The sequence below is a fragment of the Tachysurus fulvidraco genome, chromosome 19 (genome assembly GCF_022655615.1).
Source record: "Tachysurus fulvidraco isolate hzauxx_2018 chromosome 19, HZAU_PFXX_2.0, whole genome shotgun sequence".
Taxonomy (NCBI): Eukaryota; Metazoa; Chordata; class Actinopteri; order Siluriformes; family Bagridae; genus Tachysurus; species Tachysurus fulvidraco.
In genome coordinates, this window is record NC_062536.1 from 1,290,076 (window position 1) to 1,315,482 (window position 25,407).

The following is a 25,407-nucleotide window of genomic DNA, read 5'->3' on the forward strand; positions in this document are numbered from 1 at the left end:
AACAAAGAGCTCTCTCTAGACCTTCACAACTTTATTGTTGCAAAACATACTGATGGCATTGGTTACAGAAGTATTTTGAAACCTCTTAATATTCCAGTGGGCACTGTTGGGGCCAAAATCCGGGAGTGGAAAGACCATAATTTCACTACAAACCTCCCATGAGCAGATGCTTCTTGCAAGATTTGTGACAAATGAGTAAAAAGAATTATCAGAAGAGTTGTCCAAGGGTCAAGAACCATTTGTGGAGAGCTTACGAAAGACCTGGAATTAGTAGGTACAATTGTTTCAAAGGAAACTATACAGTAAGTAATACACTCAACCACCATGACTTGTATGCACACTCAACACACAAGGCTCCATTGCTAAAGAAAAAGCATGTTGATTTCTGGAATAGCTTGGACTGTTCCCTGTATGAACACTAGGGGGACGTTTTGTCTTGTGCCATGTGCTTTCCTTTTTGTTTTTTGCATCACCTGTGTAAGCCTCACCCTATCCTTAATCTGTTCATGCCTCTGTACACCTCACACCTGTTCCTTGTGTTTCAATGATTGTTCACTTTATTTATATCAGTTGTCTTGTGTCTGTCTGAGTTCTTGTCTCTCTGTTTCTTGTGTCTTGTTCCTTGTCTTTGGTTCCCTTCTTTTTTGTTTGTTGTTTCTGTGTACCCATGTTTTACTGTATGTACCTGGTTTCCTAGTGTTTCTTGCATTTTGTTCTTGATGCATTTTGTTCATGATGTTCTTGATAAAAATCGGCTGCCATCTACCAGGATGATGATGAAACAAGGATAAAGATTTCAGTAAAAATGTGATTGCTGGTACTTTGGGAAAATGTTGCATCTTAACTAAATTAGCTGCAATAAGAGCAGGGTGATGTTTTCCCAATTTCAATATTGCAGTCAATTATAGTCCTGTCTAAAAATATTGAAATGTCAAGGGGCAATAATGTTTGCTATAAATTGAAGATTCCTGGGTATGAGATCAAAAAATTAATTTGAATTTTAGTTTTTGTTTCCTGATATTTACATCCAGGCATGTTAAATAATAATGTCATAAATATTTCCCAGCATTTCTCTGACTGACCTCCAGAGGGCAACTCTGAATACATTGTACTCTTCTTTGGTTGCGTTTCCTTTCCCCATTCGGTTGTCACCTGTTCTACATTTAGTAATAAGTTACTGTTGTCATAATAGTTGTTTGTCTAGCTTCTAATTGATTCCTTCTATTTGCTCTAATTCTCAGATATTACTACTTGCTACTGATAGTTAGTTTTGCTTTGCTTCAGTTTGTATTTCTACAAAGTTATTTTCTGTGCTGTGATTAGAATACTACTTTTGCATTCACCATCATTCTTGATGCATAAACTGCAACCTTAGGCCTATTTTTGAGCATCTTGCTTAATTGCTTATTTAAAAATTATATCAAATTAAAATGAGTATCTCACCAACTACCAGTTATACTTGAATAATTCTGGTTTTAAAAAAAGGTTATTTTTGCTTCTGGTTCTGTGAGTTTTGGTCATAGAGTGCTCATCCTTATACCATTGGAATCTGGTTGTATTGACTGATTGCTTGAGTCTGTTATGTTGTGTGCACAATATTTACACATTTTCTGTTTGTATGTATTGTTTGTCATTTAATTGCTTGGTGTTGGAATTGTTTTTTTATTTGGAAATGAGCCCTGGGTTTCAAGCAAGCCATTTTAAGCTAAGCAATGAGGGGAAATAACCAAGCCACTCCAAAATACAACCAAAAATGTCATTTTCAAGTTTAAAACAGTAAATGGAAGCTGAAATTCTGATGTCATTTTCATCTTTTAATCTCAAACTCAAATGTCTTCAGTATTTCTGATATGTAGGGAATGTTTTGAAACTGGGCAACTCCTATTACGAACCAAATGATCATTAACCTATTTTGTTTTATAACGTTCCTTGTTCCATGTTTTAATATCCCTGTGCTCCTAGTCTGAAAACTTTTGGAAAACCCCCTGTACACTTGCCTTTGCCACCAGAATTCCACCTAAATCAAAGAAAACAAAGAAATCCTTTGTATCTTTCTATAACACAAATTTTTATTTTAGAGATGTTTGTAAGCCCTTGTCCTTCTATGCCCATGACTGGAGGTTATTGTAACTAGAAATTGTCATTGCCAGAGGTTGTTTGCTTCGATTATGACAAGGACAGAGGGGACTGAATACGAGTTGGCAGGACATAAACAGCTTCTAGTAGACCTTAGTAAGAAAATATTAGCTTGATCGGGAGATGAGCAGGCGGTGTGCATTTAAGCCAATGATTGATGATGTTTTGCTTTTACATGTCTTCTTTGTTTAATCAATGATGTAATAATTGATTGGGGCCCCGGCCTTACTCATGCTATACGAGGAGTGTTGGGTCCTGCTGCTCGGCAGAACACAATAAATTGTGAAACCTTTTTTACTCTTTCCCATTACTAGCAGTGTGATACTTTATACCTTAAATCTCTCAAAACTCAAACTCCTCAACAAGTTGGCATTGTCGGCAGGATTCCGCATTTGAGAGTCGACTTCGGGGATTCCTTCTGAGGCTTGTGAGCGCTCAAGCCTTAAGCTTCTATAATAACTTTCTGTGGTAAATTTAGCTTTAGCAGAAACTTTCTGTGGTAAATTAAGCTTTAACAGTAACTTTCTGTGGTAAATTTAGCTTTAACAATAACCGCCTGTGATACATTTAGCTTTAGCAATTACTTTCTGTGGTAAATTTAGCTTTAACAGTAACTTTCTGTGGTAAATTTAGCTTTAACAGTAACTTTCTGTGGTAAATTTAGCTTTAACAATAACTTTCTAGCAAATATAAGCTAGCAAAGTCTCCAGTGTCTAATGTCTTTTTCCTGTGATTCTGACCTCCTCGAAAAAGTCTGGGAGTGGCTGTGTCAAGTTAACAGGTGTTTACAGATACGGAGCCAACGAAGAAGAGTCCACCCTCCCCATTGTAGATACCAGAAAGAAAAGCAAAAGGAGAATGCTGATCCTGAACTTGTCAAAGAAGAGGCTTTGACTTCAGAGGTTAAGTGACAATTTCAGAGTGAGATTACAATGCCCATGGTGGAAGTAGCAGGGCCGGAAGGAGACCCCATGCTAGGACACCATCCCTGGACACTAAAGGACATTGAGCATGCTCATGAGCCCCTCCCTGACCTGAGAGACGTCGTGGTGGGGGGTGGGGTGTTTGGTGTGGTGTTGGAACGTTTTTTGCAAAGAATTTCCTCCCATTTCACTTGAACTGAGGTGCCTTTTTTTGGAAGAAAACTACCAGCTGACATAACACAAATGAATGGCTGGATGAAAATCTGTGCATGCGACACCCAGACCATGAGAGCGGGATAAATGGCACGTACTCTAACTTCATAACAGAACTACGTGTAGCATGTAGTGGGGCTTTTCCAGCAAAGATGGCTATGACCAAGATTGCACTGTGCAAACAGGACAATGAAACAGTTGTGCAATACCTCTATCACCTCAGTGAAATACACAACGTGCACAGCAGTCTTATTCCCACAAATGATAAGAGTGATGGGGTAGTGACCGCGTACAAGGTGCACTTGAGAAACTTCATGAATGGATTCCAGAAATATCTGACAAGGTAAAAAAAAAAAACCTATGCATCACTTGGGACACTAAGAAAAATGAGAAAACTCATCAAACAACATGCTTTGCATGCGGAAAAGCTGCTCACACAAAGTAAGCAGGAGCAAGAAAAAAGAAAGAAGTGCAAACATACAAAGTCCGCAATGCTGATAATGAAGCAAGCCATGGTCCCGAACACATCGAGGAAAAGGGCAGTATCGAGGAAGAGGAAGAGCAGGAAAGAGTGGATGTTTTATTTGCGGAGGACAAGGAACGAGGAAAGTGCATGGCCTTCAACATCTCAAGTCGGGGTCAAGAAGATCAGTCCTGAAGGGATGGGTGAGTCAAAATCTGTATATAGATTTATATATACATCACCTATATAATAAAGAAATGCTTCAGCAAACTTCTGATTCCGACTTAAATGCTAAAGTTTTGATTGCTAATTGATTTTCTTGAAAAGAAACATATACAAAGGCACATATACAAAGTACAGTTTAGATGCTTACAAGCACATGCCAGTACACGCATTAAATATAGAAGGGAAAGACATTGTGTTTTTAGTAGATTCTGTTGCAGGAAACTCTGATCAAATTACAGGAGTTGAGTGAGATGCCAAAAATGAGTGGTAGATCCCTGAATTCAGTTGGAGCGTCTGGGATTATTGAGAAAAAATTTTACGGTACCCGTAAGGAGTATTAGGAATAACCAGCAGTCATTCAAATGTTCATTTCTGCTATCTGAATGCTGCCCAATTAATCTGATGGGTAGGGATTTGATTTGCAAATTGGTAATAAACCTAATTAGCACCCCAAATGGATTAGAAGTGTGCACTGTACCAGTAAAACATTTGCATTCCAGGGTGTTAAGTGGGACCCCAGACCTCTTTTCTGTGTGTATGAGTGGGAACTTAGCACCTCTGCTGTGAATTCAGTGAATCAAACTCTCATAGATAGGGCCTGTGCTGTTACTAACACTACACACACATGATCTGCACTGCACAGCACACACACACTGGACCAGATGTACTTTATGAACAAGAATGGTTTGAAAAGCAGAAAGAAGCTGATGTGTTGTTGTTGAAGAATTTGTATTGAGATGATCACAGGTGTACTGCAGAAGTGAGTCATTCTAGAATACATGAAAAACCAGGGAAGGCCCATCCATTCACAATAGAGAATTCACTATCACTTGTGTGTCTATCAATAGGTGAAACAGAGAAGTGGGAAGATTTAGGAAAGTGGACACTTAAATTTATGGAAGCTGGTGATTGGAAACCCAGTTCAGATCCCACAGTGTTCTACAGTGAGAGAACTAAAGCCTATTGTATGTCCTTGAACTGGATAGATAATGCCACAGGCAGAGACAGGTGTACCTAAAACAATGTGGAAAATGACACATTTCTGGGGAAGACCCCAGTTCCTAGGGAACTTTAGGCAACAGGAAAATATGATGTAGGTCTGATCAACATTTGTGCACTGGTGCAGATAACACCTAAATCAGATTACAGACCTTGTAAGAAACAGTACCCCTTAAAGCCAGAGGCTGTTAAGGGATACACGCCGGTATTTAAACTTGAAGCTGGAGTGATTTTGTCATTTGAAACCTCCCCAGTGAGAACACCATTTTTCCTGTGAGAAAACCTAGGTGTGTGTGAAACCCTCACACAATCTTGTACCAGATTCCACCAGAAAGCAAGTTTTCTGTAGTAGACCTAGCTAATGCATTTTTCAGTGAACCAGTTCATCCTGCCAGCCAGTTCTGGTTTGCATTTTGCTTCAGTGAAAAACTGTATACGTTTTCTAACTTGTGTCAGGGATATTGTGAATCTCCAACTATTTACAATGAAGCTCGTAAGAACAGTCTAGAATCTTGCAGCTCCATCTAAAGACCAATGCAAAAAAGACACTGTTGCATTATTTTGTCATCTAACGAAGGAAGGTCTCAAGGCAAGCTTATCAAAACTGCAGTTTGTACAACAAGTGAAATTCTTGAGACATCTAATATCATAACAAGGCAAAATTACTTAGCAGAACAGAGTTGCAGCTATACAAAACATCCCAAAGCCTAACACAAAGAAACAACTGATGTAATTTTTAAGCATGTGTTCCTATTGCAGGACCCATACCTAACTATGCTGTCCTTGAGGCACCCTTAAGCGCAATCGCCCATGGGAAGGGCCTACAGGCCCACAGTGCACCGACTTGGACACCAGAGGCAGAAAAAGCTTTTGTAGATTTAAAAATGGCTTTACAAACCACCCCAACATTGGGGATTCCAGATCCAAATAAATTATTTGTGCAAACAATTGATGAAAAAAATGGTTGTATGACATCAGTGCTATTATAAAAATCATGGTGGGAAATTAAGATCAGTAGCTTACTTCTCAGATAAATTGGACCAAGTAGCGGCAGGCCTGCCTATGAGTTTAAGAGCAGTAGCAGGAGCTGAAAAAGCAGTTAATGCTAGGGATATTGTGGGATACAGTTTGGTCCCACATGCAGTGTCACTTCTTCTTGAACAGAAACCAGCACATATGTCTGAAGCATGATAATTGCATGATAAAAGCATGATAAAAAAAACATTTTGCTTGAAATGCCAAATGTTAAAGTGAAATGCTGTGCTGTACTAAACCCTGCAACTCATCTCCCCACAGAAGCAGATGGAGAACCACACAAATGTGTTGCAGTTGTGTTTGGCAGTTTTTTACATTGTGGAAACAGAGAGGTTTCCTGACTTCTTCGGGTTAAGCAATCACGCACAATGGCCTGATTTCTGAGCTCATAGATTCAATCCTACTGCCAAAATCTATTGCCAAATCACCCGCACAGAAATTTTTTATGAATGACTAAACTTTGTGTATGTTGAAAATATGTACTCCCAAAGCTGATCTAAAAGATTGTCAGTCACAATTTACAACAGAGGAAAGAGCCACAAGGAGGAAATCAGGAGGTGTGGTAAGAGATGGGGTTTGGTATGGCCCCAATGACAAACCATGTTTGCCAAAGAGATTGTTTCCATACTATGCTAAATTGGCTCATGGGCAAGGCCATGGGTCAAAAGGGGGGATGAATAGTGGATGAACAGAATGCAAGTGCAGTAGATAAAGCACTCCTTCCTGAAATTATCCCTCATTGGGTAATCCCTGATAAGATTAATAGTGACAATGGGACTAACTTTGTGAACCAAGCACTTTAACGGGTGGGAGAAAACTAGGCATAGACCTCAGACAACACTGCGCATATCACCCTGCTAGTGGAGGGGCAGTAGAGCGAGAAAATGGAACACTAAAGAATAAATTGGCCAAATGCTGTGATGAAATGGGGCTATCATGGGTAAAGGCCCTCCCCATCATGTTATTAAACATGAGAACAAGAACTAGGGGGAGAGTGAATTTAAGCCTGTTTGAGATACTGTTTGTCGGACCCCCAAATACAGGCATTGCACCTGGACACACTTATGTTAACTACAAGCCAATGTGAAGATGAAATGCTGTGTAATTGTGCAAACTTGTCCTCCATTTTGTCTCACATCCATAAGCAGTTGAAGGAGGCACTGCCTAAAGTGACGCAAACAGATCTGCACAATCTCAGGTGACTGGGTGGTGGTGAAGGATTTCAGGAGGAAAAGCTGGAGAGCCAGGCAGTGGCTTGGACCATTTCAGGTACTTCTGACCACGCAAACTGTGGTAAAGTTTGCAGAGAGAGCCATAAGAAAAACCAGCAACTGACTGATTATTGATACCGGCCTCTCATTTGAAGCTCACATAAATAATACCACAAGGGTAGCCTTCTTTCAATTCATCAATATGTATTTCCTTTTTTCTCTCTTCTTTTTCCATACTTCTATAAAGCTGCTTTGAGACAATGGGAAATTGTTAAAAGCGCTATACAAATAAATTGAATTGGATTGAAAAATTAACACAGACACACACAAATGTGAACAGAAACGTGAATGAAACTAATAAATTATGTGAAAGAGGTAAATGTGACAGACATTTACGACAGCAGACTACTATACAGTATTACATGCTCACTACGACACCCAGACTCTCACATACACACGCGCGCACACACAGAGATCTGTCATCATAAGACGATCAATATAGACGAGTTAGAAGCTCCTGTTAAGATGAGGACTACAACTACACTGACAAAATGATCACAAATGAGTCTTGTTATGTATGATAGTCCACAAGGCTGCAAGCAAACACACAATGATCCCCATGAGAGGTAATGGTAGAGAACTGAAGGCCATAGCCCAATACTGTAGAAAATCTTACTGCATGTTTAAGCAGGATGCTTATTATTACTCAGGGCTGACTATTGGTACTGGTTCTGTGGTAAAAACTTGTATCTGGCCTTACCCCATAACTGGAAAGGAGTATGTACTTAAGCAAGGTGCGACCCAAAAGAGAGGTTTCTGATGTTGACTTTCCTTCATCAGAACATAGATTAAAAGCTAAAATAAGTAGATTCTTTGACTGCTTCTTCCCACAATATGGGATGACTCAGGTATGGAATCAACTAGAAGTCACACATTATCGGCTTGCCACTTATATTAACTCCACTAATCGGGCAGCCTAAGGTAACTCTTAGCCCTTATATTGACTACAAATCAAAATAAAATAGGCATAGCTATTCTATTAGCTAAAGAGGGTGTTGTTTGTCCCATGATAGGAGATCAATGTTCATTCCCTCTAATGATGACCATAGGTCTATCTCTGAAGCACTGCATGATATGCACAAAGTAGCAAACCAAATGAGATGAGACTAACACAGAGATTATAGTTTATAGATTATAGTCAAAATAAGCCAGTTGTCTATGTAATTCAATACATGGATATTCTGGAGAAGCAAAGGAGCCAAGGCAGCATCCATGAAGGTGTGTGGTAAGAGAACTAGACTGAAAGGAAGAATTTGTTACTGGACCTGGACCTGATTTGTGAATAATGAGCTTGAGCATTAACCTGTAAGTCCTCAGGGCATGGTTCAGAGTACACAAATCTACAATGAAATGCAGCCCCCATCCCATTTTATTATGAACAATTACTGGTTGTAGAAGCCTGGGGAACACATTCTAGAAGAGCCCTTTGAGAGCATTGAGGGAGGTTGGCTAGAATTAGATGGAACAACATAGACCAAGGGGTCCCCAGGGGTCTGCTCTCAAAAACCCTAGTCCTTGGGCATCAGATTTCCTTCTTAGTCCACCTGGTGAAGTTTAGTGACCTACGGTCCTTTTTGGCCTGGCAGGGCTACTTCTGAGGATGGTCGTGCTGCCTGAACAGCAAGGCTGAGGCCAAGGGCAGCTAGAAGAAGGCCCTGGGACCTGACTGTGGTGCAAGATGAGCTCTCAATGAGAAACAATTTAGTCTCCTGGTACCTGTCTACAACAGTGTTTACTATGTCCAGGAGAAACACTTTCTTTATTACCAGTCGGATTTAGCCACAGGTGGCTCTCTGAGACAACCAGTGAAGTCATGGAATGGCCAGTGGTGTGGGATATTTGCTTAGTGGATGAAAGGGCAAGATCTCTGGCTAAGTGGAGCTCACCTAATGCCTCTGATTTTAAACCCTCACTGCAATCCACCTCCTCCTTCAGGTTGGCTTGGAAGGCCTGCAAGACCACCATGGTGTACAGAGATGCACCAGCCTTACCTGCTTCTATGTAGGTTTTGCCAGTGATGGCAATTTAGAAGGCAATGCTTTGAAAGCATATTTTAGAAAGCAAAGCATGTCTCCATGCTGCTAAAAAAAGGGAAAAATCTCTTCAATCCTTGGTACCACTTCCCATACCTATGCTCACGAATACCCACTATAACTGACTACATTGATGCTGCAGGAGCAAAAAGGAATTGAAGCCTTACATTACAGTGAAATTCTTTCTTCACATATCCCAACTTCAGTCAGAGCACATGGTCAGCCCTGATATAATACCTCCAGAGCAGAGGGGTTTTAGTGCCTTGCTCAAGCACAGAACAGTGGCAGCTTGGGACTTACTTTTTATAGGAGGAAAAAGAAGCCATGGCAGGGGTGAAGGTATCACGAAGATTATAATTATCTACTTTTGGTACATGTTTCACCTGATGCTGGACAAAGTGCAGAGGCAAAGCTGTTGTATATAAAGTTTCAGTCCTGCTCTGTCTGCTGAGACACTCTAGATGAAAGGAAGATCGTCGACCTGTGAAACAGGGATGCAGGGTTTATATTATTACAATTTTATTACAACAAACCTGATGACTGATTTGTTCATATGACCACAGTATTACTTAGTGCAGTTGGATGGAGAACAGTTTGTTGGGGAAACTGCCATGGTCTTCTGTCCCCACTCCCATCTGCCTCTTCCATCACAGCTAACTGCTTACACTCATCATTCTGCAACACCAACCTGCCACATTCATATGCACAGAATAATTTTGTATTTTTAATTGTTAAATTTCTATTAAAAAACATGGAAAAGTGTAATCAAAATAATTGAGAATACTGGGAAAGCTGTTACATTTTAGTGGAGAGTGTGTCGTGCTCATGATAGTGTTCTGTCTGTATATCCGTCTTGTCATGTATTTCATTTTTAGCAGTCTCTCCTCGAGAGATAACTGGGAAATGAGATTCACCCGAATCTGAGCTGAACATAAACACAAGTAGAGTCAGTAACTAATATACATGAATTAATTATCATTAAACATTAAAACTTAAAGGTTGGGTCTCTGTTGTTTGAAAGCCAAATATTGACATTTGAAATCACCAAAACAAACACGCCCCTAACCCAAATAGGTCCCACCCCTGTATCGATAGCTCTGATCACACATACATACGCAACCCAGGCAACTAATGGAAAGAAATGTGTCTATCATAGCTGAAGGGAAGAACAATACGATTGCCGATAAACAAACAAGCAAAAATGACACACAAGCATAATCATTCAAAGGACGGCATATATTAGTTCTGTGAAACAAAGCAAAATCAAGGTTACTCACCTATCAAGAAGGAAAAAAGCGCCTCGTATCTTAAGTAAAGCTGGCCGCATATTCACAGATTCGAATTTCCCGAGTCAATAACTCCTAAGCTAAAGGCTGTTACTAGTGGTTGTAGCTGCCTCACCACATTACTATGATAGAAAAGAGGTGTTATTTGTGTAGTAACAGCATTTAGTTCAGGAGTTATTGACTCAGAAAACTCCAATCTGTGAATATGTGGCCAACTTCCTGCTCCTTCAGTTCTCTCCAGTGCTAGAAAGCCTTACTTCGCTTTCTTTCTTTGTTTTTATCCTCCATGTAAATGTTAAAACCGCTTGCAAACTGAACACTCTCTCCACCCATATTGACAACACATGCCCCTTTCTGCTCATTGGCTACACGTTAGCTTTGTTTTTGTTTTGTTTGGTGGCCCAACGCAGTTTTCTGAAGCATTTCTTAAACAATGGAGACCCCACCTTTAAGTGTTTTCACATTTATGTATTTTTATTTTATCACCAATCCCAAATACTATATTGTAAAATTTCTGTGTATGTACAACATTGTTTTCAAAATTGTATTTAACAAGTTATTTAACTAATTAGAATTACTGAGTTTAGTAGACCCCCTTATCCATACATTTTTATACAACTGAGCAATTGAATGTTAACTGCCTTGCTCAGGGGCCAAGCAGTGGCAACAATCCAATAGCTAGTAGATCCTCATAAACCATAGGATTAGCAGACAATTTATTTTGTAATAACAATTACTTATAATACCCATTTTTATAAAATTATTGTGGCTTATTACTTTGGCATAATCTACGTACTGTAGAAAAAAGTAATGAGATGTATGATGCTTGTTGTATGATACTATTTTGGGAGCTATTGATCTTGTACATTCTCATTTTTCTAGACAAATTAATTAGCTAATCCGTTTGGTTGTGTGTGAAGTAGTCGGTTGGACTGGGTGCATCAAGAGTTTGCTGAAACCTCTGGATGGCCTGGTTGTACTTCTGACTAATATGGTCACTTTTTAACTCACTTGTAATGCTGCTAAGTGGCTGCCAAATTCTGTAGTTCAGCAAAATATTGGCAAGGTGTTTGAATATAAGCTGTCCATTTTTAGAGATATGACAGAATAATCCAAATACCGAACATAACCCCAAGACACAGAAACCATTGATGCATACAGACATTGTTGCATTTTACATTGCATTTCCTTTTGTTTATTGCACATTTTGTGAAAACCTAATAACTTTCCTATGCTTCTGCAACCTGCCTTTTGTCTGGTATTCTTTGTCTGGTTTTCAGGCCACCTTCTTCCATTGCTGCATGGTTCTTATGGTAGGTACTTTCAGGCAGTGGACAGGGGTCAGCATGGGCACTCTGACTGGTCTCCAGTTACCCAGCCCCATATGCAGCAAACCGTGATGCACTGTGCATTCCGACACCTTTCTTTCATAGCCAGCAATTATTTTTTACAGCAATGTGTCCTAAAATAGCTCTTCATTATGATCAGACTGGCTAACATTTATTCCTCAGTGAGCCTTGGGCACTGTAGCTACTACAGGCATCTTTCATGTTGTACTGATTAATTGCACACCACATGCATGAAGTTTGTAACTTGTATGCTGACAAACAGGAGGATTTTAGAATATTTTTGAAAGGGAGACATAAAAGGGAGATATAAAAGCATTCAATTAATGCAGATCAATTAATGCAAATGGCTAATATTGTCAAAGCATATACCCAGGGTTATATAGGTGCTAATGCCCTTTAAGATTCCCTTTGTTGCTTTGCAGCCACATTATGCTTTATACTTATAGTGTTATAATAACAACATTATGCTTTCCCAATTGCCTTACCTTTTATTAGGGAAGGACCACGAAGAGCATGGTAGATGTACAGGTATGAACAGGGGCCTGGTGTGCCCATCCACGGTGCTAATGGATGGGTAGCAGAGGCTAATGGATGTGTTGTTGGCATTGTTAATGTTGGCATTGGACCCTGAGGAGGAATAGCTGCTTGGTGTGAAGGTAGAGTCCACCAGTTTTTCACGAGATGGAGACTTGCCCTCTCCAGGGCTGCCTGACTTGCTGATGTGCAGTGGCCGCTGACTGGTGAAGGATTGGGAGAAATCACTGCAGTCATCACTCTGATGATAATAATTGATGTGATTTCTGAAGAAACCATCTGACCGCTGTGCAGAGGACAAGAGACATGATCACTACACTGTGTAAAAACACATAGTCCCAACACACACATTACATGTATTAGATATTAAATAAAAAGTAATAAAAATAAATAAATAACCAGATTCTGCTTCCCTTTAGGTGAAATACAAAAATGAAATTATTATGACATACAAATTTCTACATTAGGCAATGGAATTGTATATAGGAAATGATTGCCTGAAAATTTGAAATGTGCAGTGATTCAACCTGAAAATTTACTGTCTAAGGCAGGGGTCAGCAACCTTAAACACTCAAAGAGCCATTTGGACTCGTTTCCCACAGAAAAAAAATAATAAAACACAGGGAGCCACAAAACCCTTTTGACATCTAAAATGAAGATAACACTGCATATATCGTTTTTTTTTTTTTTTACCTTTATGGAAAGTGTAGAAAAAACTGTAGAGTGGTGCATTTATGAAATCAATGAACTGCTACAGAGTAAATTAATACATTTACAAAATATTTATAAAAAATACAGAATAAATTTTATTTCTGCAGGCAAAAAATATTTTGAACAGTTTGAACTAACCTTAACAAAAAAGATGCTGGGTTGAAGGTTACTTTCAAATAAAATGTTCAACGTCTAATTGAGTCCTCTTCATATTCATGACATCAACATTTTAACTTGCTGCAGTATGACATTTTAACTTGCTGCAGTACCAAAAATGCGTCTGCTTCTGTATGTCGGATTTCCGAAGTCGGCAGTTATGACGCATATTTTGAGCGACAAACAAACACGGTTGATTTTTAATTTTACAAGAGCATCATAATCTTAGGATATCAGTTTATTAAAACTAACTAACTAAAATAAAATAAATTTAAATTAAATATTTATTTTCCAAATTTAGAGGGAGCCGCAGCAGAGGGATGAAAGAGCCACTTGCGGCTCCGGAGCCACCGGTTGCCGACCCCTGATCTAAGGAATATGTAACACAGGCTTATAAAATAAGAAGAATGTAATAGTCTCACTGTGTAACAGTTTCTTCCCACAAGCCATCAGACTTCTCAATAATTGAAGTGAACTGTACAGAGCACAACATACACACGCACATCAACTGTATGGACTGCACAGACCTACACCAAATACACACACTTCCAATATACATCAACCTGTTTACATGCTGCTTACATCCATCAAACTGTTTACATGCTGTTTTGCATGATGCTTTGCACATACTGTACAATATTTCAGTCGTTTTGCACATACTGTACAATATTTCAGTTGTTTGCTGTTTTTGCACAATCCTATACTTTATCTCAGGGACCTGCTGCTAAGAAACTATGTTCATTGTAGTATTACTGCACGCAATATTGTTTGAACATACAATATTTACATAGAGTATTTACACTGGTCGGTCGGTGCTGTTTCTGTTTACTGTCTTTTGTGTATTGTCTTTTTTGTATTTTTTGTATTGTCTTGTAACTTTTTGTCTGCACTGTCTTATCTGTCTTGTCCTGCAATGTTTAAACCAGGGTGCACAGTTGCACTTTATGTGGCTAGGACTAACTGCCATTGTTTTACGTAACACCACAATCCTGGAGAAACATTGTCCCATGTCACTGTGTACTGCAACAGCTATATATGGTTGAAATGACGATAAAAGCTTCTTGACTTGACTTGACTATAGAATAGCTCCTCTCAGGAACACCTTGGACTTTTTTTCTGTCTGAAGGATTGTTGACCTTTTGGTCTTTCGGGTGTGATTCTGGATTGGCGCTTCAGAAACCATGCCTTGAGGAGGGTACTGTCAGGAACAGCTTTGACTTTTTCCTTGTCTGAACACTAGGGGGATGTTTTTTCTTGTGCCATGTGCTTCTGTTTTTGTTCACGTTAGCCCAACCCTATCCTTATCTGTTCCCGCCTCCGCACACCTGTCCCTTGTGTTTTCAATAATTGCCTTCCTTATTTATACCATTTGTCTTGTGTGTATTTTGCTTAGTTCTTGTGTTTCTGTGTTTGTGGTGTGTTACCTCAGTTCCTTTGTCTTCTCCAATGTTTTTCCATGTGTTTGTATTTTCTTAATAAACCCCATTTTAGGTTATTCCTGCATTTATCTAATTCCTCCCAGTGAAGACACCCAAATTTTCTGACAGCTCCAGCCCCAGCCTAAACTAATGTATAGACCCAATGCAGCCCAAGAAGCTGAGAGGCTTACTTGGCTTTTATTTTCAGCATGAGAGTGGATACCTGACCAGCCTTAGAATTGGCAAACCCATTTTTCCTGAACCAGAATATCAGAATATATAAATCTGTGTTTGCTTTCAACAAGCAGAAGCGTTTCCCTTAACGCAACAAAAAAATAGTCCATTGTTGGGATGGCTAAGATCCTTTACTCTTCCTGGCCCTGGTCTGGCACCGTGTGCTGTAGATGTCCTGCAGGTCAGGGAGCTTGGTGTGGATGGTACGTTCAGCTGACCGCACGACTCTCTCGAGGGCTCGCCTGTCCTGCATGGTGCTGTTCCTGAACCAGGAAGCGATGCTACCCCTGCAGGTGTAGAAAGTCTTTAATACCTGAGAGGGTAGTTGGAAGTCCATTAAGCATCTCAGATGGTACAGACGCTGATGGGCCTTCTTCACCAGGGTGTTGATGTGACAGGACCAAGACAGGTCCTGTGAGATGTGAAACCTAGGTAAACTGTCCACTCTCTCCACTGGGGTCCCGTTGATGTTTGTTGGTTGATACAGTATGACCACTACTGCTTCGTGCTGAAATCCACTATCAACTCCTTAGTCTTGCTGATGTTCAGGAGCCGATTGTTCTCCTGGCACCATCTCTTCAGGTTTTTAGTCTCCGTTAGGTAGGGAACTGTAGTGAATCCAGTGTGTCTGGTAGTGATGCATTGATGAAGTGTCTGAGCAGTCTTTCGAAGCACTTCATCATTACTGAGGTCAGGGCTACAGGGCAGTTTTCATTGAGGCAGGTGGGCTGGGGTCTCTTTGGGACAGGAACAATGGTGGACTGTTTGAAGCATGAGGGGACAACAGACTGTTCCAATTAGAGGTTGAATATCTCAGTGAACACCGGTGCTAGCTGGTCATAGCAGTCTTTCTGAGCCCAAACTTTGATGGTGGGATGTAACGGAGTAAAAATACTTTGTTACTGTACTTAAGTACTTTTTTCTGGTATCAGTACTTTACTCCACTATTTATTTTTCGGACAACTTTTTACTTTTACTCATTACATTTTTACACAAATATCTGTACTTTTAACTTCTTACATTTTCAAAACGGACTCGTTACTTTTAGTATTATTTTTTTCTCATTGAGTGCTGTTTCCTGCCTATCATCCTATCATTGTGCGGCTTTTTCCCCATGTGACTGGTGCACTGTATTATTTACTGGCTATCAGACATAGACTAAGGATAGCGGAGCTAACAATGAGCAGCACGCCTACAAAAGGAATGGCTAATGTTAATTCAGAGGGAGTCACCGATGTTAAAATTACTAACAACGAGAACATTCCCGAACACCCATGTCCATATATGAGGGAGATGTTTGAAATAATCAGCGTCAAAAAGGATTCCTGGCGAATGCGTTGCAAATTGTGTCAACCAGGGGCGGTTCTAGACCTTTTTTAGGGTGGCTTCAGCCCCCTGTCTGTAATCTCAGCCATCCTAAAACTATAAGTATAATTTTTACTTTCATAAATAAACAATAAAAATTACGTTAAAATGCAGGACATGTCGTCGATGGGAAAGAAGACGGAACCGATAATACGCTCAGAATGCAGACAAGCTAACAATACTTCGTGCCATCAGAGCGTTCTGAGTGAGCTTAAGTAGACCAGGGGTCTCATAAAGCGTGCGTACGCAAAAAACGGGGCTGGTAATGTGCGTACGCCAGTTTTCGCGCAAATTTGTGATCTATAAAAAACAAACTTGACGGGAAAATGTGCGCACCTTTTAAGCAAACTTTGAGACGTGCGTACGCACATTCTGGAGACAAAGGGAATTGGCGACACAGATGGTGAGGTCGTGAACTGAAGTTAGATTGTAGAAAATTCATGTGAGAAGAACGATTATAAGAATTAATGACATTAAATTTTCACTCCATTTCATACATTATATCCACATTATCATGAGGATTAAATCCAACATTATTTCTGCCAATTGTTTTCAGCTATATACATCTAGTAAAATCCAAATGTAATTCAAAATGTATTAAAAATAAAATAATAATAATCAGCGCTACTCCGTCCAGGGTGTATCCTGCCTTGATGCCCAATGACGCCTGATGATAGGCACAGGCTCCCTATGAGCCAAGTAGTTCAGATAAGCGGTAGAAGATGAACGAATGAATGAATAATCAGCGCTGCCTTACAGTCACATTGTCCACAATGGGAACGCAGGAGGAGATGGCGCAACTAGATGTGATACAGAATAGCATGAAATACCCTTTTATTTGAGAACTGCAGAACACAGTGTAAAAACAAAATATTTTCCTTAATGTACATACATCATAAAATGTCAAAGTCTGCAAATACATTCATGAAGCACAATCGCTACTCATCATCAGTCCTAACTATTACGGTGTTCATTACAAAACCGTCATGAAAACCGTCATGTTCACTATAACATTTTCATCTTAAATTTTCGCCCACAAATTAATTCTGTGATTTTGTCAAGGTGTTAACGATCAGTCTAATTGCTAGAAACATATAAATCCTCTGGTGACCAGGGTATGTAATGCTTCATGATGGCACTGCTGGCACTGTTGGATTACGCCAATGGGAGAATAAGGAGAGAACAAGTTTTCAGTGACCATGATGATTTCCTGGCCTATTATGATGACTGGCTAATAAGCCGATTTAGATTCCCTACAGCTGTGCTCTTAGATATATGTGTTGAATTGGGTCCAGTATTAGAGAGGGCAACATGCCAGGAACCATGCCATCCCAGTCCAAATACAAGTCCTCACACCGGCTGTTTCCAGCGGGAATTGGCAGACAGGTAAATTATTTATATAAAAAAAATATATAAGTAATCCTCAACTTTGTGTCTAAAACCTTTTCGTATATGAAATAATTCTATTGGAATCTATCATCTCACCCTATAGGTCTGGTATATCACAGCCGTCCCTGAGTGCCATAATATCTGTATTATGTATTATCAATATCTGGGTAGTCGATACATCAGGTTCCCCAACACTGTGCGAGAATAGGCCGAAATTAAAATGAAATTTTGCGCAATGGACTGCGCTCATGTTGCTATAAGTGCACCGTCTGCAAATGAATTTGCTTATGTTAATAGAAAGCATGTGCATTCTATTAATGTGCAAATCATATGTGACTCCAACACAACCCTCACAAACATTGTGGCACGCTGGCCTGGTTCAACACATGATTCCTTTATCTTGACACATAACAGTGTAGGGAACACAATAAATGCAGGCGCAGTACGTGATGGCTGGCTTCTTGGTGAGTTTAACAATATTAAAAATATAATATAATAAAACAATTTTTTTAATATAATTATCACAATGTTGCTTTTAATATAATTATAACCTACAGGCGACAATGGATACCCCTGAGACGCTGGCTCCTCACCCCATTTTTAAACACACAGAGCGCAGAGGAAACCCATTATAACGAGGTCCACTCTCGTGCCAGCGCAGTGTTTTGCATTGACTATTTATGGTTAAAAATGGGCGTGTACAGGGCGGGATTTGAGGCTGGTTCACGTACGCACATCTGCGGGTGATCTGTGATTTATAAAGGGAACATTGCTCACAGGTGTGCGTACACACGGTTTTATAAATCGGAATTTCTTTGGCGGACGCCATTTTTGGCTTTTGGGCATACGTAAACTTTTAGTAGGGATCCTACGCACACTTTTATAAATGAGACCCCAGGTGATTACAAACAGGAAACAGGCCCTCGTGGCTCTCATAACAAAGATACAGGGACCAAAATGAATTATACCAGTTCCATTTAGAAACAATACATGCTTGGCCAAGAACTGAACTCAAGTAAACAAAAAAGATGTAAGAAAATATGATCTGACCTTCACCCTGAAGAGATCATCTTCAGATGCAGTACACACTGTTTCCTTCATGGCCTTCTCGAGCTCCTCCTCTGCAGTGAGGTCTCCTGATATTGCCCTCCGTATTTCTGGACCCATTTCATGCAGTGTACGCAGACCAGCCTACCTCACAAAGATTTTTAGAATAAGCCACATGCTTGGTTAATGCTTTTCTGTTAAATGGTGTAACAATAAAAGTTTTACTTCAGGAGGCCACATTTATTGTATCATGTAATACTGCTTCTTAATAACTAATGAAATAGTATAAGGGGAATATGAAGGGTGAATAATGATTATTAAAGTGATTCAAACAAGTCATTCAATCAATAGTAACATTTAAAGTCCACTGTCTTAGCACTCTAATATAAATCTGATTAGGTTAATTTTTTGGTCTCGACTGCAAAATATTCAATTTATGATCAGAATTGCAATTAGACGCAAATAGAAGTTCTATGAATTTCTGTGAGCAATGTTCAAGAATTTTACAGAAGACTGTGCTACCTGGTCACATAGAACTTACCATCTTTAAACTTCTATTAACATTTCAGTGGTTGTTGATGGCATTTTTATAAAATATTAGGGGTAAGAATATGGTATGGTGTTCTTATGATATTTCCAATTGTTACATTGTCTTTGTCCAATGCTTGTGCAATGGCCTGAACTGGTTTCCTATCTTTCCTCAGATGTGAAATATTTAGCTTTACACAATCTGAGCAAAAACCAATGACAGGGAATAAAAATATATGGCTATACAATATTGGCAATGAAGAAAAGCAGTACTCGGTGCTGGGAACCTCAAAGGGCTAATATTTAATATATGACTATTGTGCTTAAGATAGGAGAAAATAAATATCTATTTTTGTAATTCTTTTTTATAATTGATTTCTCTGTGTGACAACAATTAAAGTTTTGAATCTTCAGTTCTGAACAATCTCACCATTCCTGCAATTGAGAAGATCCCTTAGAGAATTGAGAAGCTGGTTATCATAAGGGTGGCATTATTAGTTGATCACCAGCATTTGGCTTTCAATTTTAATTTCATCAGACCAAAGAATGTTTTTCTTCTTGCTTACAGGGTGCCTGCCATGTGCCTTTTATTAAGGAGTGGGGCCAATGAAAGCATGACTAATGGAGCCATGTTGACTAAGGATATGCAATTGTTGGACCTTATGCACATAATTGTGACCGTTTCTTATAGTGTTCAATTAATTGAATTTGCAGATGACCTTAATATGCAGTACATTAGAAAAAGATTATTTCTAAATACTTAATCGGAATACTTAGCTAAATGATTGAAACTCCTGTCCCTGAGCCATCCACGTTTATTATAAAATGTTTTTGTTGTTTCAGGGGCTTTAGGACAGATGATGTGGAGAATGTTTGACCTTAAACAAGGCACATCTTCATTTATTCACTTTATGTCCCCTAAAGCATTTTTTTATGATACTGAGGAGGCACTAGAGAGCCAAAATGGCATTAAGCAGTATTTGTAATGGCTACTGGAGGTGATAAAGATGTCCTCTCATCCCCTTGACTGCTGTCCACAAGGATATAAGAAAGGTTAAAAGCACTGTAAAGGTCGAGCTTAAAGAAAATCTTTCAAAGCTTTCAATGGACATGAAGACATTGATACCTTTTTCCTCCATTCTTGAGGAGCTAATGATTAATATTAATATATTTGCTTTTGTTTTATCTGTTCACTACTCCAAAAGTCTAGATCTTCATCCCGGTGATCACCTGCAAACTTCAGGGATTTTTTCAGTCTTGGACTAGGGAGTATTCCTTGCATGATAGGCTTTTCAGGCTGTGGTAATACAAGACAGAACTTAAGAGTGGATCTTACCAGTGTACCTACTTTGTAGGTAACTACTAGTTATCGTCTTGCTTTCAGTTGAACTGTTGGTCATCCATGGGAGTTCATTTGTGCTTACTGAATGTGTATGTGCATACAATTGTTTGTACAAATGCTCATGGTACACTCCATTGTTTGGAAATCACAATGGTGAAAAATATATTCTCAGTAACTTGACGGCATGGTTGGTTCCATAAAGGTTGGTTTGAGTATTTCAGAAACTGCTCCATACAGATACTATATTTACACTGAATGGTTAAAAAAGCTGCTGATGTGAGAGGTCAGAGGAGCATGTTGAGACTAGATTGAGCTGACAATTGTAACGAGGCGGAGTCGTAAGGATCCATTTGCAGCGTTTATTTAAATAGGCAGAACAGACAGGCAGGGTCGAGCACGGCAAAAACAATGTCAGAGAAAGGCAGATCGGAATCGAAGAACAGGCAGGAGGTCAGGGTAGGCAGCAGAGAATCAGAGAAACAGGTAACAGAAACAGGATCAAAAACGCTCGGAATGACTGCAGAAGCAAGTCGAGACTTCGCAATGAGATCAAGTTCATTTCCTTATTTAAGCACGTCAGCTGATGGAGAACAGCTGGAGCCATGATTAGGTTGAGCGGGGTGTAGTGGGAAGTGTAGTCCGGAAGCGCTTAGTATTCCGGAGACGATTCTCTCCGTTGTGGGTCCGGAGGTGAGGCAGGTGTGCTGATCATGCCCCCTCCCTGCGAGCGGCTCCTGACGCGAGGACGCGTGCGACGTCGAGGTCTTCCACGAGATCGGGGAGCGGGCCTGTCCGGGTGTTGTAGGTGGAAGTCGGCGGTGAGTGAGGGGTCCAGGATGTCCCCTGCCTTGACACAGGAGCGCTCTTCCGGGCCGTACCCCACCCAGTCGGCTAGGTATTCCAGGCGGCCCCGTCGGCGCCTGGAGTCCAGCAATTCCTGGACCTGGTATGCCTCTCCCTCATCGACCAAGAGGGGTGCTGGTGGTTCAGTGGAGGTTTCTGGGTCTCTCGGTGGTCCCTCCGCGGGTTTCAGCAGCGAGGCGTGAAAGGTGGGAGATACGCGGTATGACTGGGGCAGTGCCAGGCGGTGAGAGACCGGATTAATCCGTCTGATGATTTGGAATGGGCCCACAAACCATGGGCTGAGCTTACGACAGGGCAGACGGAGGCGGAGGTCGCGGGTGGATAGCCAGACCCACTGTCTGGGTTGGTAGTCGGGGTGCTCACGGTGGCGTCTGTCGGCCTGTGCTTTTTGCCTGTGATTGGCTCGCTGTAGCTGCTGGTGTGCCGCGCTCCACGTGTCCCGCTGCGACGAAACCACTCGTCAACGGCCGGTAAGTCAGAGGGTGTGTCGGACCAGGGAAACAGAGGAGGCTGAAATCCCTGGACACACTGGAATGGGGTTAGGCTTGTGGTGGGTTTGAGGAGAGAATTCTGAGCATACTCAGCCCACATCAAGTATGTGCTCCAGTCGGTCTGGTTATTGTGGCAGTAAGAGCGTAGAAACCGGACGAGGTCTTGGTTCAGCCATTCCGTCTGTCCGTTGGCTTGCGGGTGGTACCCCGAGGTGAGACTGATGTTCACGTTGAGCTGTTTGAAGAATGCCGCCCAGACTCGTGAGGTGAACTGGGGCCCCCCTTCGGACACAATATCCTCGGGTAGGCAATAGTACCGGAAGACAAAGTTGCACCATGCCTCCGCGGTCTCGAAGGCTGTGGGAAGATTCGGCATGGGGATCAGACGACAGGCTTTGGAGAACCGGTCGATCACGGTGAGGATAACCGTGTGGTTGTTGGAACGTGGAAGGTCGGTGACAAAATCGAGTGCAATGTGGGACCAGGGACGCTGAGGCATGGGCAGGGGGAGCAGTAAGCCCATGGGGAGCTGATGAGAGGGCTTAGAGGTATTGCAGATAGTACAGGCTCGGACGAACTCACACACGTCTGTGGCTAGAGCCGGCCACCAAAACTGGTTCTGAGCCAGGTGTATGGTGCCTGTGACGCCGGCATGGCCGGAGCTGGGGTTGGAATGTAGGAGCTCCAGGAGGTTCGTGCGCCAGTTCTTGGGCACATAGGTCCGGGATGGAGGGCAGTTAGCAGGTGGTGGTGTGTGGGCATTGGCCTGGGTAATCCCGGTCATGATGTCCCACTGGATGGGCGCGAGGATGTGGGCCTCGGAGATGATGGACTCGGGGCTTGCGTCCGGGCCGGGTTCGCGGAACATTCGGGATAGAGCATCGTCCTTGATATTCTTGGTCCCTGGCCTATAGGTCACCGTGAATCAGAACCTTGTGAAGAACATGGCCTACCTCGATTGACGGGGATTCAGGCGCTTGGCGGCGCGAAGGTACTCCAAGTTCCGGTGGTCGGTGAGCACGGTGAACGGGTGTACTGCGCCCTCTAGCCAGTGCCGCCACTCCTCGAATGCTACCTTCATGGCTAGCAGCTCTCGGTCCCCCACGTCGTAGTTGCGTTCCATTGGGGATAGCTTGCGTGAAAAGTATGCACATGGAAACATCTTGTTGGCCGGGCCCTGGCGTTGAGACAGTACGGCCCCCACTCCCATATTAGAGGCGTCCACCTCTACTATGAACGGCTGGTCTGGATCCGGATGGTGGAGGATGGGAGCTGAGGTGAAGCTCGCTTTCAAGCGCCGGAATGCCGTTATAGCTTCAAGGGACCAGGTAAGCCGAGTGGTGGCGTTTTGGATCATAGAGGTGAGCGGGGCCGCAATCGTACTGAAACCACGAATGAAGCAGCGATAGAAATTTGCGAACCCCAGGAAGCACTGTAACTCCTTCAAGCTCTGTGGTCGGGGCCACTGTAGTACCACACCCACCTTGGAGTCATCCATAGCGACCCCCTCGGCTGAGATGACGTAGCCTAGGAAGGTCGTGGAGGTCCGGTGGAACTCGCATTTTTCGGCCTTGGCGTACAGACGGTGTTGGATGAGGCGTTTTAAGGACTGCCCGCACGTGCCGGATGTGTTCCTCCATGGTTTCTGAATATATGAGGATGTCGTCAATGTATACGACCACCCAGCGGTCCAGCATGTCGTGGAACACGTCATTAATGAATGACTGGAACACAGCGGGACTGTTCGAAAGGCCGAACGGCATGACTAAATATTCATAATGGCCTGATTGGGTCGAAAAGGCGGTCTTACATTCATCCCCCTCTCTGATCCGGATGAGGTTGTAAGCGCTGCGTAAGTCCAGTTTCGTGAAGTATCGGGCCTGGCGGAGCTGTTCGAGAGCCGACGGCACGAGGGGAAGAGGATACCAGAACTTGACTGTCATATCGTTCAGCGCCCGGTAGTCAATGCATGGGGGAGGCCTCCATCTTTTTTCTTCACGAAGAAGAACCCGGAGGATGCCGGGGAGATGGAGGGTCGGATGAAGCCCTTCTGGAGCTCCTCCTCAATGTAAGCTTTCATGGCTGCCGTCTCTGGCTGCGACAGCGGAAAGATTCTCCCTCTGGGCGGAGTGGATCCAGGCAGAAGCTCTATGGCGCAGTCACTGGGCTGGTGCGGTGGCAGTTCGGTGGCCCGAGTTTTGCTGAAGGCTTCCGTCAGGTCTTGGTACTCCGCTGGGAGTTTAGAGGTGGTGGAGGTGGAGCATACGGAAAGCGTGGTGCTGGGTCGTGGGGTTTCCGTAGGGAGTGGCTGGTGTCGGTGGCATGCTTCGCCCCAGCTTGAGATGTGCAGGTCTTCCAGGAGATGACGGGGTTGTGAAGTTGGAGCCAGGGGAAGCCTAGGATGAGGGTGTGATGTGGGGAGCGGATGATGTGGAAAGGCAGGTAATTCTTGGTGGTGAGGGCCCACCTGCAGCCGGAGACTCCTGGAGATGTGAGTGATGTGACCCTCACCGAGCAGCCTGCTGTCTACCGCCTCCACTGCCAAAGGAAAAGCACACAGGGTTACCGGCACGTCATAAGCTTGAGCAAACTCCCTTGACATGAAATTACCCGCGGCGTCAGAATCGATTAGCGCGGACAGATTAATCATTTTCCCCTGTATTTCAACTTGTACCTGCACTACAGCGCAGTTCGAAGATTGAGGAATGAGCGGGTCAGGACTCACGGATGTGTTCCGTCTGCCGGGCGGATTGTTGGGGCAGGCGGCCAGTCTGTGTCCGGCTTCTCTGCAATAGAAGCAGAGTTGGATGCGGAAGCGTCTTGCTTTCTCCTCAGGCGTGAGGTGCGTGGCGTCGAGCTGCATGGGCTCGGGATCCGCCGGTCAGGCTGTGCGAAGGGTCTCGTGCACGTGTCGGGCGGCGTACCGGTGATGCCGGTGGCGGAGGGTTCGGAGCCGCAGCGGTGCCTCGCAGACCTTGTAATGCCGCAGCGAGCTCACCGGTGAGCGAGGTGAGTCGCGTCAGCTGTTGGTGGTGTCCGGCGAGCTGCTGGGCTTGAGCAGAGAGCTGGGTGGCAAGCTGAAAGACGGCTGCTGGATCGCTCGGTGGCGAAGTCTTCTGTAATGAGGCGGAGTCTTAAGGATCCATTTGCAGCGTTTATTTAAATAGGCAGAACAGACAGGCAGGGTCGAGCACGGTAAACACAATGTCAGAGAAAGGCAGATCGGAATCGAAGAACAGGCAGGACGTCAGGGCAGGCAGCAGAGAATCAGAGAAACAGGTAACAGAAACAGGATCAAAAACAATCAGAGCTGACAATCGGGAAACGCTCGGAATGACTGCAGAAGCAAGTCGAGACTTCGCAATGAGATCAAGTTTGTTTCCTTATTTAAGCGT

General features: G+C 42.5%; 2 protein-coding genes and 1 pseudogene across 5 annotated transcripts in view; 1 reads left to right on the top strand and 2 right to left on the bottom strand.

Moving 5' to 3' along the window:
* The window catches only part of LOC113663787 (NACHT, LRR and PYD domains-containing protein 12-like), a 631,994-nt gene that overhangs the window by 124,589 nt on the left and 481,998 nt on the right, over positions 1-25,407 (bottom strand). The gene's annotated exons all lie outside the window — the stretch shown is intronic.
* LOC113663806 overlaps positions 1-25,407 on the top strand; it is a 589,387-nt pseudogene that overhangs the window by 29,259 nt on the left and 534,721 nt on the right.
* The window catches only part of cacna1c (calcium channel, voltage-dependent, L type, alpha 1C subunit), a 134,056-nt gene that overhangs the window by 4,338 nt on the left and 104,311 nt on the right, over positions 1-25,407 (bottom strand). For all 3 annotated transcript variants that reach the window (XM_027179155.2, XM_027179159.2, XM_027179156.2), the window contains 5 exons: positions 18,791-18,931; positions 12,419-12,753; positions 10,098-10,223; positions 9,868-9,986; positions 9,682-9,779 (listed from right to left, as the gene is read on the bottom strand). In XM_027179155.2, the coding sequence (XP_027034956.2) occupies positions 9,682-9,779; positions 9,868-9,986; positions 10,098-10,223; positions 12,419-12,753; positions 18,791-18,931 (819 nt within the window). The remainder of the gene's footprint in view (positions 1-9,681; positions 9,780-9,867; positions 9,987-10,097; positions 10,224-12,418; positions 12,754-18,790; positions 18,932-25,407) is intronic.